Raw genomic sequence first — 14,345 nt, forward strand, 5'->3', positions numbered from 1 at the left:
CTCCTTCATCAGCCATTTTAAATTATCACAATTCGGGACCGAGTCTCCGGTGGACAGATTTACCTGTGACACTGGGCCTAAATTACTATTGCATGTCCAATATAATGCAACATGGTATTGTTTCCGGATATTAAATAACATCTAGTAGATATAAAAAAATAAGACTCTATAAGAACTAAGGCAAATTGTCAATGGAAATTTGACACTACAGTACTAAGTATAACCCGTCCGTTAAAACAACAGGGTATCTTTAACATAAAACGGGAACAACAAGCAGAAAACAGTAATCAGCTGAAGGCCATAGTGATAAAAGTACAACTAAATAATATTTAAAATCTACAGAGCGCTCTCTGCGAGAGCCAAATGGCACTTAAAACTAAAGCCAAAACGTATGTAAAAAGTCAGCCAATAAACAAGTAACATGCAACAAGTAACTATGTACAATGAGAAACTATAAGGTAAGTAAATAGTATTGTGCTTTGTGAAGAAACAATGTTTTGGCGTTAATAAAGGCCATTGCCATTAACATGCTGAACTTATGCTACCAAAAAAAAAACAGAGTATAATAATAATGTTGCGTTTTTGGAAATCAGAAAGACAGTTTGTATTATACAAGTTGCCTGTTTGTGGCAAGATTTCCAGCTGCTTATCAAAGTTTAATTTTGTCTAACTGTTTTTTTTATTTATTTAACTGTAATCAAAGGTTTACATGAGCTGCTCAAACTAATAGTAAGTATTGTTTACGGTTACAAGGAAAAAAAGTGTAAGGAAGATGGTACTCAAAAAAAAACTCGAGACTTTGAGCTCTAGGTGGCAGCAGACTTAGAATGGACTCCCAGAATTAGGCAGCGTCTGTAATGCTGGCTCTGGCTAAAGCTTGGGATGGGCTGGATCACCGCATCATGCATTAGACGTTTTAAGCGTCCTTAGAAATACCATTAGCAACGGATGTAGCCGTATCCGTAGCCATACATTTAAATACGGACAATGGACATTACAGAAGCTGTTTGCTGCCACCTAGAGGCCACTTTCAAATCTGAAGTTCTTGGCAACTTTGATGCAACCTTTACAGCAAGCTATAAGAAAAAAAATCGCAACATCAAAAGACAAACTTTTAGTTGATGAAAAAAAGGGAAAACTGATGTGTAAATTAATTTCAATGTTAGATTTTATCTGGAATTGACAAGTCGCAAGATGTTATTGACAGGAAACCAATTTCAGGCAATCTCAAATTTTCCGACAATTAACGTGACATTACCTCGGGTGCTTCAATGGTCCTAAAGCAGTCATTGCGGCTGATTGCCTCCAAGTTGCTCGTAAAACTTGCCAAAATATGATTTATTAAACAAACATAGCTTTTAATAAGGGACTTCAAACAGGTCGACGGTACCTTAAGTCTGAGCCTCTGTGAGTTGAGGACTTAGACAAAGTTAATAGCGCCCTCAAGCGACCTTGTTTACTACTTGTGTATAAGAGACCATGTTTGATGTTACATTTACTTGTTGTTTCTCTCTAATAAAAGTTACTCTTACTCTGATAAAAGTCACTCTCTGACTCAGTTTGCTCGTATACGCAACAGCCTCATTGGAACAATTTTGAACACTAGGTGGCAGCAGACTTTAACCAGGCAACATTGTCCATTGTTCATTGCAGAACATAGACCTTATTGCAAATACCAATGCGCAAGCGCAGACTGTTGAATGAGGTGCATTGTGGGATAGACATGAATCAAATTTTGCTACCAGCTAGACCACAATGCATCTAAATCCAAGCTTTACGCGCGCGCCCCAGTATTTGCGAAAAGGTCTATGTTCCAGGGACAATGGTAAGTCTGCTGCCACCTAGCGGCTCAAAAGACTTTCCTTGCCGGAGCCTCATTTAAAGAATTTTTGATCTCTACTAAGGCAGCACACACATCAGGGGCCAATTTCATAGCGCTGCTAAGCACACAAATTTGCTTAGCATGACATTTCTCCCTTGATAAAAACAGGAATGCCAACCAAATTTCCATGTCATTTTCAGGATAAGCAAAAAACAGCTGAACACCAATAGGAAGCAACATGCAACAAATGGAAATTTGGTTGGTAACCCTTTTTTTATCAAGGAAGAAATTTCATGCTAAGCAATTTTTTGTGCTTAGCAGCTCTATGAAATTGGGCCCAAGTAACATTAAATAGTAAGTCTGCTGCCATTTAGCGTCTGGACTGGCTCCCCTCAGCGTTGGACTGGCTGACCTATGGGATGGCTCGGCCGGTCGTCATGTTATCTATCTCTCTTGAGATCTGGCACAGCGCGCACTGCCGGCACCAACAGCCCACACAGGCGTCGTTGATCATTGTACCCTGTGTAAAAAAAAAATGGTTTATTCGTCAATGTCAACATGACAGAAAAAAATACAAAACAAAACAACTTTTCACGACATCCATCAGACAGAATTATGAAAAGACACACATACGTCTACACGCCTACAACACTTTGACGTGTACGTGCACTGTTTCAGAGACTGGACACTACAAGTAATTATTGTCAAATACCAGTCTCATCACTTTGTGTACTTTAACATATGCATAAAATAACAAACCCTTTGAAAACTTAAGCTCAACTGGTCGGCGAAGCTGCGAGATAATAATACAAGAAAAAACACACCTATCACTAAATGATGCTTGATTTCGAGACCCTCAAAACCTAAATCCGAGGTCTCGAGATCAAATTCGAGGAAAAGCACTACCCTTCTCAAAAATACTTTAGAGGGAGCCGTTTCTCTCAATGTTTTATACTAACACAGCTCCCATTGCTTGTTACCAGTACGTTTATATGCTAACAATTATTTTCAGTAATTACCAAAATTGTCCACTGCCAATAAGTTGAAGTTTTTCTCTGTGCACCAATTACGAGTGTTTAGGTTTGGTTTAACTTCTTGTTTCGTCCTAGCTCGTTAAGTAGTGTTTGGTATAATGTGTGTCTGTCCCGTTTTGTCCGTGTCTGTACGTTCTTTTGTAAACTAATCCTCTGGATAGAACTTAAAAGTTCTATTCAGAAGCCCACTTTGTTGTTGTACTAGGCATTTCTATACTGTACTTTGTCTTTCGATTATGCAATCATATTGGCCGCTTTTTCACTTTCTAATATATTTTTGTTCTCAACGTTCTTTATAATGTTTTTGTTCAAGAGACATTGTTGAACATGTTTTAATGTAGGTTACTTGTACATTTTGCAACATTTAAATAATAATTGTTAAGTTGCTTATGAAATGAATTGAATGTAATTGATTAATTGACTGATTGAATGCGTGGTTGGATGGTAAGTCCGTTTTAGTTTGTGACGTCATATGCAAGGGTTCAAGACAAAGACATAGACCTTGTCACAAATACTCGGTACGCGCACAATACACGTGGAAGAGGTGCATGCTGGTCTAGCTAGCTATCAAATTTGATCACTAGCAAGACCAGCATGCACCTCATTCAACAGTTTTCGCTTGCGCAATGGTATCTGCGTAAGGGTATATTGCCACCAAACTGTCTGCTGCCACTAAGAGTTCAAATTTGGTAAGGGATTTCTGTATACAAATAAATCAACCTGTATGTTATGACGTCCACGGAAGTGCACCCTCATGGCTGTAGTGGTGTTGTGGTAGCAGCATGGAGTACAGCAGGACTCTCCCATCTTTGTGGCCACGTGACACTCATAACATGGAAAGCAAAACCATCCCAGCAAACCTAAGAAAATAAATGTGCACATCAATTCTAGATTTCTCAAAAATATATGTCTCAACTTATTATTTAATTGAATTTTTATTAATATCGCAGTCCGTGTGTCACAGACCCAAATAGGATGTGATTTGCAATCAATAGTTAGTAATACAGCCATAAATGGGACAAACTTACGGAGCTGCCGTCGATTTCACAAATAGTTAGGAGTCGTCTCATCTCGAGTTAGGACGAGTAACTCGTCCTAACTTAGGATTAATCTTAAGGTCTGCATGCTACAGTACAGTGTTGGGACTCGTCCTAAGTCCTAAGATTAGTCTTAAGTTAGGAAGAGTTTTGTGAAATCGACGGCAGGGGTGGTTATTGAACCAAGTTATGCACATTTTCTGGGGCAGAGAGAGTGCAGACCGGGGTTAAAGCTATCATATCTTCAGAATATAGTTATAGTGTAAATATATGTTAAATTTGTATCGGTGAAAAAGAAAATTATTTTTTTGTTAATACAGGTTTGCTCGTTCAAATTCGGCAAATGAGCAACCGATTTCATTTTCATGCGTTCGAATTAAAGCTATTTTGCCTCTCCGGTTTTTACTGAGTTTCAAATTCAGAATTCGGCCATTCAATTTCGTTTTGAGTCGAGTCAAATTCCTTTAGCATTCTGTTCAATTTAGCATACCGTCATTCTGTTTCGTGACACATACGCCCCAAGAAGCGCTGCGAATTTGAAAGCTGCTTTGATGAATTGTTAAATTGAATGATTATTTTGTTAAATCGAATGACGCAACATTACATTTGACTAATCATAAAACGAAATCGAATGACCCTTTTGAGTAGCATTCGATTTTGCGCGAAATAGAATAGCTTGGTGGTTAAATTGGCTGCTCATTTTCTGAAATTAACTTTCTATTTCGCGCGAAATCGAATGCAACTGAAAAGGGTCATTCGATTTCGTTTTATGATTAGTCAAGTATATTGTTGCGTCATTCGATTTAACAAATCGTCAAAGCAGTATCCAGATTCACAGACGCTTCTTGAGGCGTGTGTGTCACGAAAAAGAATGTTGATTCGCTTAAGGAATTTGCCTCGACTCAAAACGAAATTGAATGGCCAAATTCTAAATTTGAAACGCAATAACAACTGGAGAGGCAAAACAGCTATAATTCGAACGCATGAAAATGAAATTGACTGCCAATTTGCCGAATTTGACCGAGAAAACCTGTATTATGTTTAATTGGAAACATACTTACAGCCACTGACATCTTCAAAGCAACCACCGAGTGGAGTAGACCAATCACGAGGAATCCCTCGGGGTAAGTTAACGTTGGTCTGTATCTAAAACATTGACAGCAAAGAGTGATGGGTATTTTGAGGATATATAGTTAGTCTTGGTGCAAGACGTTTCTCGTTCCCTTTTCACGCACACCGCGGCCAATTCACCGACAGCGCGCGCACCGACTCACCTGACTTATATTCACTCAGCGCCCTTTCTCCGGCGCGGTGAGTAGACTAAAGTCAGGTGAGTCGGTGCGCGCGCTGTCGGTGAATGGACCCTTCCCATTGATCTCCATTATACTGACTGGATAGTATAATGGAGATCAATGACCCTTCCCATGAAATATGCTAATTACATTCACGCATGCGTACAGACCCTGTTGGTTGGCAAACGCCATAGAGTTGTGCACTAAGCAGACGCGCAGTCGCGTCTGCGTCACGCACCCATTAGCCGTGTACAAAACAGCGCGATGTTCCCTCATTTTGCCAACCAAAACGTCAGTGCGCACGCGCTACGTGCAACTTACATATTTCATGGGAAGGGTCTATTGGCCGCGGTGTGCGTGAAAAGGAAACGAGAAACGTCTTGCACCAAGACTAATATATAGATAGTTCCCACATGACGTAAATCGGCCATCTTTACGGGCAATTTGGAACACATAGCCATGTGTTTTGCGCGAGAACGGCGTGCAGCACGCGCAGAATTCACAAAACTCGTTGCCTGATTGGTTAGTAAACAGCGTGGTTGCGTTAATAAACTGAGCGCTTGACGCGCCTGCAAGCTTAAATGCAATTTGCCCGTAAAGATGGCGTCTATAGACCTTATTGCAAATACCAATGCGCAAGCGCAGACTGTTGAGTGAGGTGCATTGTGGGATAGATATGAATCAAATTTTGCTACCAGCTAGACCACAATGCATCTAATTCCAAGCTTTACGCGCGCGCCCCAGTATTTGCGAAAAGGTCTATTGCAACTTATCTATAGTGTGCGTTCGTTTAGCTTCCCTGGGTCTACCTCGCGGTGCTCACTCGGGTTAGCCCCTGACAAGAGCTAAACGGACGATCACACTCGCGTTGTGACGGCATGCACCTCAGGTCACCCCAAAGTGACCCACTCCACAAGCAGGGGGGGGATCACCCGGGTGAGCCCCGTCAAAGCTATTCGAACGTACCGAAGCAGACCGGGGTGACCCATGGAAGCTAAACGAACACACCCATAATAATAGTAACACGTTCTTAACCCTGCGCACTATGTCAGATTCAATGCGGCGACGCATGGTCGTACCGTCCGCGACCGTCCAGCGACAAATATTTGCGTGCAATAGTTTATTGGTTTTACTCCTCCTTTATAGATTATTGTTTGTACTGTATGAAAATAAATGCAAGTCTTTTTATTGAAATGAATTTAAATTCGATTCCTCCATGGTTTACTCATCTCAGTGCATATTTGATGACGTCAAAGCTACATACCTGAATTACAGTCGTGGTTGGTTGAGTGGAAATCATAGTAACCTGTCGCCCACTGGTTGGAAACAGTGCATTAATTAATGACGTCATAGCTACATACCTGAATAACAGTCATGGGTTGTTGATTGGCAATCATATTGGCCTGTTGCTCCATTGGCTGGAAACAGACGTCGCCCTGGTCCGCATACTTCGGTTGGGACATGACCGGATCCATGGCAACTGGTGATCAATAGTAGAGAAATGGCGGAAACTATGAATTCAGTACTTCGAAACGAAGCATGCAACCTGTCAAAGACCAGTCTTCCCACTCGGTGTATCTCAACATAATATACACAAAAAAACAAACTTGTTAAAATTTGGCCTCAATTGGTCGTCGAAGCTGCGAGATAATAAATGAAGAAAAAACACCCTTTTCGCACCCTTATGTGTTTTCTTCGAGACCTCAAAATCTAGTCCTAAAGTCTCGAAATCAAATTAAAATATTTTAGTGGAAAATTACTTCTTTCAAATCCTACTTACTTCTTTCTCGAAAACCACGTTACTTCAGAGGGAGCCGTTTCTCACAATGAGACTATCAACAGCTCTCCAATGCTTGTTACCAAGATTTATGCTTATAATTATCTGGAGCAATTACCAGTAATTTCCAGTGCATTTAACGGGCATCTGTAAAATACAGAGCGTGTTTTTTTTTCTTTTCTGGCTAGTGTCAACACCGCTCAATCACACGGCTCTAACGGTGTCGAATCAAATGTAACGCTTTATTGCGTTAGCATTCAACTGCCAAATGGAGGAAATGAACGTCACAAATTATATTCACGTTTCAAAAAGGATAAATTCAAAATCAATGGGTCGCATAAATCATTCAACTTTGTGTACCTAAGCCAGCAGTGAAAGGGGTACCATTCAGTTGCAATTGATTGTAAGTAGGTGGGGTTAGTGAGAAAACTGTGAAAAGGTCTTAACAAAAGAAGTTGTGTGACTAATAGTCAGCAGAATGCATATGTCAAAATGTTGACGAGATCGTGACAGACTCACTTATAGGATTTTGGTACTTTTTGTAACACAATGATCTCAGATTTACATCAACTTACACCGTTTAAAGACAATTATGGCACAAAGCGTACCTTAAAATTTCAGTTGCTGAGGTGCTGTAGTTTTTGAGAAATGACTGAATGAAAAATACGTTTTTACATGCTATTCGTCTCATGGCGAACATTATTTTCATGTTTTTTTAATACTAATTTCTCAAAAACTACAGCACCTCAGCAAGGAATATTTTCAGGGAAGCTTTCTACTATCATTATCTTCAAACTGTGTGAGTTTAATGTAAATCTGTGGACATTGTGTTTTTAGTCCTACAAAAAGTCCCTTGAAAATAATTTTCATGATTTTTTTGGGGCAATTATCAATAGTGTCCGCTGTCTTTAAGACATCACTCATTAAAACTAATTATAGCATTAATTATAAAAATTATAAAAATTATAAAAATTAAAATTAAAAAAAAAAAAAAAAATTAATAAAAATTATAAAAAAATAGCATCAATAAAACTAATTAAGACATCACTCATTAAAACTAATTATAGCAGGGGCCTGACGAATCGTTAGTTTACTTGCATTCACTGCTGAATGAAAACAACAAAATAATGCAGTGTCAACAACGAAACTGGATGCGATAGAAGCTAAAAACAAAACCATAGTTTGAACGAGCTAAGAAAACAATGTATGGAATTTGAAACTGAAATAATTTTGGCTGAACCTTGGTCGGGGAAAACCTGTTTTAAGTTATTGACTGCTTTTTCAGAGAAACATCTGCGTGACTCGGATATTATTGTTATTATTTAGTGATTTAACCATTCATTGGATTGCATATTAGATCAATGAACTTTGTACAAGCCAGCGGTGAAGGGTCGGCCATTAAACTCCAATTTGATTGTAAGTAGGTGGGGTTAGTGAAACAAACTGTGAAAAGAGTCTTAAAAGAACACGTGGATGCTAAAAAGAAACCCCATAGTTTGATCGAGCCAAGAAAACAATCCTGGATTGGATTGTGAAACTTAATTAATTTGTGCATCATATTATTTTGGGGCCGAGTTTAATAACAATTCTTTATTCATTTTCAGATGGTAGTACTATTTCATTAGATAGATTTTGAACATTCGCCCGACACTCTAGTTTTTCAATAACGGGTACGTCTTCAAAGAACATAACATTGTTGATTATCAAAACATACATTTAAATGGACTTCCTACGCGTTTTATGCGGTTTGGATCTGTTTTACTCGCTAGCTTTGTATCATTACTGTTTGCGCAATTCAGGTTTATGCAGAACATTATTGGTAATTGTCAAAGACCAGTCTTCTCACTTGGTGTATCTCAACATATGCATAAAATAAAAAATCTGTGAAAGTTTGAGCTCAATTTGTCGTCGGAGTTGCGAGATAACTGTGAAAGAAAAAAACACCCTTGTCAAACGAAGTTGTGTGCTTTCAGATGCTTGATTTCGAGACCTTAAAATTCTAAATCTGAGGTCGCGAAATCAAATTCGTGGAAAATTATTTTGTTTTCTCGAAAACTACGTCACTTCAGAGGGAGCCGTTTTTCACAATGTTTTATACCATCAACCTCTCCCGATTACTCGATACCAAGTAAGGTTTTATGCTAATAATTATTTTGAGTAATTACCAATAGTGTCCACTGCCATTTAAAACACTGGACACTTTTGGTTAATACTCATAGTAACATGGTAACGAGGAATGGGGAGAGCTGTGGGTAGTATAAAACAGTGTAAGAAACGGCTCTCTTTGAATCAACATACTTTGAATCAACATACAACAATTTTTTTTTAGAAAGAAGTAATTTTCGACCAAAATAATAAAACACCTCAGCTTTTATCTTTTATAATGCATCTGAAAACACACAACGTTGTGCAAATGGTGTTTTTTGTTCAATATTCTTTTTCAACTTCGATATTAATCCCACTTTAAACACATATTTATGTTGCACATTATGTGCCATTTAATAGCACGAAATGCGTCAATATGAAACATCAGTCTCTAAGCCTGTGGATAGAGCCTACGATAATAGGGTCATAAGGTCATTACCCCAGTAATAGGGTCATAATGAGAGGTCATGACCGATACATGCCATGCAGTTATGCCCTTACTCTAAGGTTATGTGAACCAACATACATGAAATAACATTAACAAACCTGCCGTCGATTTCATAAAGAGTTAGGACTCGTCTTATCTCGAGTTAGGACGAGTAACTCGTCCTAACTTGAATTAATCTTAAGGTCTGCATGCTACAGTGCAGGGTTGGCACTCGTCCTAAGTCATAAGATTAATTCTAAGTTAAAGAAGAGTTTTGTGAAATCGACGGCTGTGAAAGGTTTGTAGCAGTCACCAGAATCGCAAGAAAATTGTCACAAAAGCCTACATTGTTTTGATATAGATATCTTTTTGATGGGGGGGGGGGCAACATTCACAAACATAATTATTATCAATGTAAATTAATTAGTTTGCGGTAACACCATGTGTGTATCTACTTGCCAGGTAGAGTTTGTTCTTAGAGAACTGTCTTTCTTTATTCTACTGCCGCGGAGCCTGATAATCGGAGGTTCGGGAGACTTCTCAGTTCTGAAAAGAACTGTCCTGCTTTTTAACTATTACCAGGGCGGATGGTATAGAAAATAGACTGGACTACTACTTTAGCTTATATAAGGATCGTAATTAACTGTACTGCCGCGGAGTCAGTTCTGAAATTGGTCTCAACGTTTCGACTAGCTTGCTCTAGTCATCGTCAGGAGACTGATAATGATAATTATTATCATTATAGGTAGGCCCTCAAATTTGAAATGGAAGTTTTCCATTTAGGACAACAATGTTAGTTGTGTGCAAAGTAATAATTTGTTCTAAACCTGACCAATGTTGTTTTAACCAAATAAAGGAGGAGACATACCTTTGGTAACGATTGAAAGAATAATATTGTAGGCCGTAAAAACTTACTTAGTAACAGGCAGCGGAAAGCTTTCAGTATCATTTATTATTGTAAAAATCACACCTTCAAAGTAAATGTAGTTTTAGAAAAATGCGATCCCCACCCCCCAATTTGAGTCTGAAACAGCTTCAGACAAGTCTATGCAATAAAGATTCAGTAATATCTTGCAACTTCGATGCCAATGTTAGCCCAAGTTTTGACAGGTTTGTTATTTAAATGTATAGAATATAATATAATACACCAAGTAGAGTAAGGTTCTGGTCTTTGACGTTTACCAAAAGAAAAACCGATACTTCAAAATGGAAGTAGTATTTGCATAACGAGACCATCCCTGGTGACATCAGTTTACCGTGGAACAAAATGGAGACCTTTTATAAAAGTATTTACACAGGAAGCGGAAGGCTAACATACACGCGACTCTGAATTTACAAAAGATCTTTATCATGCTGTCGTCATCTTGGTAATGTCCCTCATATCGAATAACACAAATGAATGCTAATAATCATTTCGCTATTAGAAACCAGACTATTTTGTTATTTGGTTTGGTTAGACCGTGTCCGAATTAGCGGCTACAGCTACGGCTACGGCTAGATTTACGCGTCATCATGCGTTGAGGAATAGGACGTCCTTAGCAACACCCTTAGCAACAGCCGTAGCCGTAGCAATAGCCGCAAGTTCGGATTCGGCCTTACATTGGGTGCGTTCGTTTAGCTTCCCTAGGTCGACCCCGGTGTGTGACTTCTTTTTTTTCCAGGACAAACGTGGGTAATTATCTGCACACGTTCGTCCTGGAAACAAAAGAAAAGGCCACACACCGGGTCGACTCGGGGAGGCCAAACGAACGCACCCATAGATATCAGTGAGAGAAATTCAAGATGGCTGCACCGTGAAGGTCTATGTTACGCTACTTTACTCAAGATAAAACTACATCATTATCCAATTCAATTTAAAGGCAGTGGACACTACTGGTAATTGTCAAAGACTAGCCTTCACAGTTAGTGTATCTCAACATATTATGCATAAAATAACAAACCTGCGAAAATTTGAGCTCAATCAGTCATCAAACTTGCGAGATAATAATGAAAGAAAAACACCCATGTCACACGAAGTTGTGTGCGTTTAGATGGTTGATTTCGAGACCTCAAGTTCTAAATCTGAGGTCTCGAAATCAAGTTCGTGGAAAATTACTTCTTTCTCAAGAACTATGGCACTTCAGAGGGAGCTGTTTCTCACAATGTTTTATACCATCAATCTCTCCCCATATTACTCGTCACCAAGAAAGGTTTTATGCTAAAAAATATTTTGAGTAATTACCAATAGTGTCCACTGCCTTAATTCAAGTACAGTAAATACAATTTGTAAAGGAACAAATTTTAACAATTACAACATAATCAAAATATAACATGTTTACAGTATGAAGTGAGCTTACTATTAAATTTACTTGAAGGACACACTTGACTGTAAACAAAAACACTTTGGGTGCGTTCGTTTAGCTTCCCTGGGTCGACCCTGGTATGTGGCATTTTCTTTTTCCAGGACGAACGTGTGCAGATAATTACCCACGTTCGTCCTGGACACAAAACCCGTCACACACCGGGGTCGACCCAGGGAAGCTAAACGAACGCACCCAGTCTAATTTATGTCAACATTTAGAAGAAAACAGGGTGAAGCATAAGGCCTAGCTTTGATACATTTCCCTAGAAAACTGGACAACACTTTAAGTTCAAAACAACATCAAACGGACACAGACAGGAAAATACAAATCAATGGTATTCTAGAGTTTTAATACGCTGGACACTATAATGTCAAAGACCAGTCTTCTCACTTGGTGTCTCTCAAGAAGACTGGTCTTTGACATTTACCAATATGTCCAGTGTCTTTAAGAAGGTACATTTCTTACCGTATCCATCGGAGTTCATAGCCATTTTAATTGAGTTCTAGCAGTTTGGCATGTAGGAGATGTAACAGCGTCTGATGATGCTTTGTAATAGAGTGGTGCCATACAGTATAAAGCCAACAGCTGTTTTACATATCTCGCTGTTGCATGCGAAAGGGGAAAACCCAAGCAGTCACATTGTGTTAAAGCAACATGGCCTAAAGTAAGGGAAACGTGTAGGCCCTTTTAGAAACCGCGGCATCAGCTTTGGATTCGGCTTCAGACTCCGTCCTCTCGTCTGATGCCCTGACCGCGTGTATGCAAAGCACGCACAATATTGTCAAAACAACTGCGGGGCCAAGCTAGCCTGAGCAGAATCTGGAGCCGAAGCCGTAGTTTCGAAAAGGGCCACAGTTACACGCTGTTGAATGTAAAGCAAGGCGTAGAAGACGTTTTCATTCAACATGGATGAGTAAGTTGTAGCGTTAACCGTCCGACTGTGAACACAAATCACAGACATTCGGGTTGGATTCGAACCCACGACCTACCAGAGCAGTGTATTATACAAACTAATTTTGTTTGCGGAGCACTTTGTTTAAAAAAAAATTCTGTACTCAAAAGAAGGTTTTTTTTTTTTTAGAAATATAATTAATATAAATTTAGTTCTATCATTACACCTATGGTTTTAAGTCATGTATACTCAGTATTTATCACCTTTTATATTGTATTTTTACCGTTGGCAGGGGTCTGGTTTTACACATCTTTTGATGACAGTTTTTATACTTTTGTTTTAACCTTGACAGCCCCTGTACAACTTGTCACTATTGTGTATGTCTGAAGATTTAAAATAAATAAATAGTACTTTCCCCTGGGTTGAATCTTTGACTGAAACAAATAAATCTCTGACCGCGCTGTTGGAATTGTCACTAGTCGTGGTGAGGGGCGCAAGAACACAAGACTCAAGCTGGCTGGTGTTTCAGATCAGCAGAGCGGTCCTGGGCCCAATTTCATAGAGCTGCTTAAGCAAAAAATTTTGCTTAAGCAAAAAATTCATTGCTTAGTAAAATCAGATTACCGGCCAAGACTCCACTCAATTGTAATGCTAAGTAAACAACAGCTTAATACTAGTCATAAGCAATGTATATGGCAGGAAATTTTGGCCAGTAACATGCGTAAAATAAGCGAGCTATTTTCGTGCTTAAGCAAATTTTTTGCTTAAGCAGCTCTATGAAATTGGCCCCTGGTCGACACCTTAGCACTTAACACACTAAACAATGATGCTTCGTCCTTCGGATTGGACGTAAAGCCGTCCGCGCGCGCAATACGTAAACTCATAGTTTAGAGAAGGGGTTCGCCCCGGTGTTCTTGGTTTGATTTACATCATTTGCGCCACCTGAGCACCATTAAAAAGACATTGCATGGTGCTTTAAAGACACTGGACACTATTGGTAACTGTCAAAGACCAGCTTTCTCACTTGGTGTATCTCAACATGTGCATAAAATAACAAACCTGCAAAAATTTGAGTTCAATTATTGGTCGTCGAAGTTGCGAGATAATAATGAAGAAAAAACACCCTGGTCGCACGAAGTTGTGTGCATTCAGATGCTTGATTTTGAGACCTCAATGTCTAATATTCCGAGGTCTCGAGATCAAATTCGTGGAAAAGTACTTCTTTCTCTAAAACTGCGTTACTTCAGAGGGAGCCGTTTCTCACAATGTTTTATACCATCAACCTCTACCCGTTACTCATTACCAAGTAAGGTTTAATGCTAATAATTATTTTGAGTAATTACCAATAGTGTCCACTGCCTTTAAAGGAATATGTTTTTATACTTCAACAAGTAGCTCCAGTTACTTTGCAGTCATAAACTGTAGCGCTGATAATAATAGTTTTTTTTTTCCAATGAGGTTAAGTGCATCCTTTCACACGTGTCATAAAGTGGCAATAAACAAAATGAAGGTGTTTCGACTATGCACCCACTGCGTCCCTTCACAATACAGAACCCTCCAATGTCAATGGTATGACC

General features: G+C 39.0%; 1 protein-coding gene across 1 annotated transcript in view; it reads right to left on the bottom strand.

Moving 5' to 3' along the window:
* The window catches only part of LOC139942796 (uncharacterized), a 33,656-nt gene that overhangs the window by 13,050 nt on the left and 6,261 nt on the right, over nucleotides 1–14,345 (bottom strand). The window contains exons 2-7 of the mRNA XM_071939575.1: nucleotides 12,342–12,478; nucleotides 6,547–6,665; nucleotides 4,955–5,039; nucleotides 3,577–3,716; nucleotides 2,247–2,342; nucleotides 999–1,076 (exon numbers count right to left, since the gene is read on the bottom strand). Coding sequence (XP_071795676.1) covers nucleotides 999–1,076; nucleotides 2,247–2,342; nucleotides 3,577–3,716; nucleotides 4,955–5,039; nucleotides 6,547–6,665; nucleotides 12,342–12,366 — 543 coding nt within the window. The 5' untranslated portion in view covers nucleotides 12,367–12,478. The remainder of the gene's footprint in view (nucleotides 1–998; nucleotides 1,077–2,246; nucleotides 2,343–3,576; nucleotides 3,717–4,954; nucleotides 5,040–6,546; nucleotides 6,666–12,341; nucleotides 12,479–14,345) is intronic.

This window comes from Asterias amurensis, chromosome 10 (genome assembly GCF_032118995.1).
Source record: "Asterias amurensis chromosome 10, ASM3211899v1".
Lineage (NCBI taxonomy): Eukaryota > Metazoa > Echinodermata > Asteroidea > Forcipulatida > Asteriidae > Asterias > Asterias amurensis.